We start from the raw sequence: 2,629 nt of genomic DNA on the forward strand, positions 1-2,629 counted from the left end.
CACAGGCCGCTCGCAGTCCTGAACTTAGGTCTGTCTGCTGTTTAAGCCCTCGTGTGACCCATAAACCAAAACCTGCCAATCCCAGCTCCCCTTCCCCCTTCGATTTTCCATTGGCACATCACACCAATCACAAAAGAACCCCTCATTCAATAGCCTTTTATTGAACAGAGGAAAAGACAAAGAGTGGTTGGCTGGCTACAGAGCCGTATCTGCTGATCACCTGGATGTTCATCCTGCATTTGACTTCTTGAAGATCCTGAATGAAATTGCGGAAGAAGAAGGGGAGGGGGTGTCATTCCATCCGTGGAGGTGGGAGTAAATAATGACATCCAAAGGCAATAAGGAGGCAGGGAGAATACTTGCAGCATAACATACACCGACCAAAATGACACGTACACTTTAGATATGATCTGATAGAGGAAGAACAGCAGGATGAGTATAATGGATCCCACTAGGATATAACGCAGCTGGTGAGGGAATGAACCTGTAGGGGGCAGAGAAGAGGAGGGTTGGTTTGTCATGGGGAAATAGGGCAAGGCTAGAGCACAGGGCAAGGAGGAGGAAGCCCAAAGCAGCCCTGAATCATTCTGGAAAGGGAGGAGAGCAGAGCTTAGGCATAGAGCAGGGGGAATCAGGCCATTAGTCCACCTAGCCTAATATGGTCAACTCAGGCCATCATTGGCACCCTGGGTCTTTCCCAGCTCTCAGCTGGAGATGCCAGGGATTAAACCTGCTGGGACCTGGTGCCTGCAAAGGCTGTGCTCAGCCCCCTCCCCTGCAGGTGCTATTGGGGAGGGAGCATTTGAGAGAGGGTCAAGAGACAGGAGTGGCAGGGGGACTCACTTGGGGGAATATACTCAGGCTGCTCTCCAATGAGCTTGTAAACGGCAAGGATCTTCTTCTCATCCGTGTCGGGATAATCAAACCAGAGCGGCTGATGTTGGGACAAATCCGTCTTGGTGGCATTCCTCGGGTTTCCTGCACGAGCTGTGGGCCCCAAAAGCACCTCCCATCAGTGGGCACTTTTAGCATTCCTGTGCTTAGTCCATTGACCTCATTACAAATGCAAGCACACACAAAAAAATTGTTTTCCAAGAAACATTTGCTACTAATTTCCTGTTCCACGAACAGTCACGCCCTTGCATTGCAGCAGCAATGAATATTTCTCCTCCAGCCAGCCACACAACGCTAATGCTTTGTCATAGCCCTGATTTAGGCCACACACAACCCACCGCAAACTCCTTTTGGCTTCGCGAACAGTTGCCCCACACAGCCCTTACTTTGCTTGGGCAAGAGCGGAAGTTAAAAAGGAGCAAATGTTTCCTGCGACAATCTGTGCTGCAAGATGAACGTGGAGAAGGAAAGAGGCCTCAGCAATCCAACATCATCAGAACCTTATTGGGACGATAATCTCCACTGAGAACCTATTTGGAAGCTACTGTGGTAATGGGGAATTTTGGCAGTAACTATATCACTTCAAGGGACGTGGCTGGCGCTGTGGGTTAAAGCCTCAGTGCCTAGGGCTTGCCGATCGAAAGGTCAGCGGTTCGAATCCCCGCGGCGGGGTGCGCTCCCGCTGTTCGGTCCCAGCGCCTGCCAACCTAGCAGTTCAAAAGCACCCCTGGGTGCAAGTAGATAAATAGGGACCGCTTACTAGCGGGAAGGTAAATGGCGTTTCCGTGTGCGGCTCTGGCTCGCCAGAGCAGCGATGTCACGCTGGCCACGTGACCCGGAAGTGTCTTCGGACAGCGCTGGCCCTTGGCCTCTTTGAGTGAGATGGGCGCACAACCCTAGAGTCTGTCAAGACTGGCCCATACGGGCAGGGGTACCTTTACCTTTTTATATCACTTCAACAAGTATAACATGTAGTTTCAAAGGGTCTTAACTTGGTTGGTTCAGGGCTGGAACCATCTCTAGCCATATAAAAATAATGCAAGATTGTTGACACATTTCTAGATCAGAATCCAAGGACTCCCTGTTAAGGCTTCCAATTAAAGCAGTTTAAAACAAGTAGCGTGGAAATGCCCAGGGTCGATATTATACTGTGGAGAGACCCTTCACACAGCCAGATGAAACATTCCAGGGTTCATAAGGCAAGGTCTAGGAAGCAGCCTTAAACCTAGATCAGTATTGTCTACCCTAACTGGCAGCAGCTCTCCAGCATCTCAGCTGGAAGGTCTTCCCCATCATCTCCTACTCCAGACCCTTTTCACAGGAGATGCAAATATTGAACCTGGGATCTTCTGCCTGAAAGGAATAGCACTGAGCCACGGTCACTTCTGCAGCACTAACTGCTGCTGGGGATGAGTGGGGTGGAAGGATGCCCAGTGGAGGAAGACCTGTGTTCACCTGTCACAAGCCGAGGACTACTCAGGATCAGCTCAGGGAGATTTGTAAAAGAGTACAGGAGCTGGAGTAGCAGAAATTGCCCTCTGCTCAGCATAGCTGCTCTCCTGGCCACACCCACTTTCTATGACCTCACAATGGATGTGCCTCCCATCTCTGACCAACACTCCCTCCTTCACTCAAAAGCCAAGATTCTCCCACCCCCAACTAACCCAGGATCAATGTTCCCACAAGACGACAACTCCATACTTTAAATGAAAATGAGTAAGGAAATTACATAGAA

The 2,629-nt window shown here is 50.2% G+C and overlaps 1 protein-coding gene across 2 annotated transcripts; it reads right to left on the reverse strand.

The window, feature by feature from the left end:
- Nucleotides 1–142: 142 nt before the first annotated feature.
- LOC310662743 (fertilization-influencing membrane protein) lies at nt 143–2,496 on the reverse strand. 2 transcript variants are annotated; one of them, XM_083409820.1, is made up of 4 exons: nt 2,350–2,496; nt 844–987; nt 397–484; nt 143–256 (listed from the first exon to the last, which is right to left on the reverse strand). In XM_083409820.1, exons 1-4 carry the CDS (start codon nt 2,441–2,443, stop codon nt 229–231), a joined length of 354 nt encoding a protein of 117 aa, XP_083265946.1. In that variant the 5' UTR covers nt 2,444–2,496; the 3' UTR covers nt 143–228. The 2 variants fall into 2 exon arrangements, with proteins under 2 accessions (XP_083265946.1, XP_083265945.1); XM_083409819.1 differs by having other exon boundaries at nt 2,293–2,458.
- Between the last annotated feature and the right edge of the window lie 133 nt (nt 2,497–2,629).

Source organism: Podarcis tiliguerta (genome assembly GCF_965153285.1).
Source record: "Podarcis tiliguerta genome assembly, chromosome: 13".
Lineage (NCBI taxonomy): Eukaryota > Metazoa > Chordata > Lepidosauria > Squamata > Lacertidae > Podarcis > Podarcis tiliguerta.

Excerpts from the sequence above, each read along its gene's own strand:
- LOC310662743 (XM_083409819.1), bottom strand. The coding sequence starts at position 2,443 with ATGCTGAGCAGAGGGCAATTTCTGCTACTCCAGCTCCTGTACTCTTTT. Across the intron at positions 988-2,292 it reads CCCACTCATCCCCAGCAGCA|CTCGTGCAGGAAACCCGAGG; the intron begins GTTAGTGCTGCA and ends TGGGGCCCACAG. Across the intron at positions 485-843 it reads GCCTGAGTATATTCCCCCAA|GTTCATTCCCTCACCAGCTG; the intron begins GTGAGTCCCCCT and ends TGCCCCCTACAG.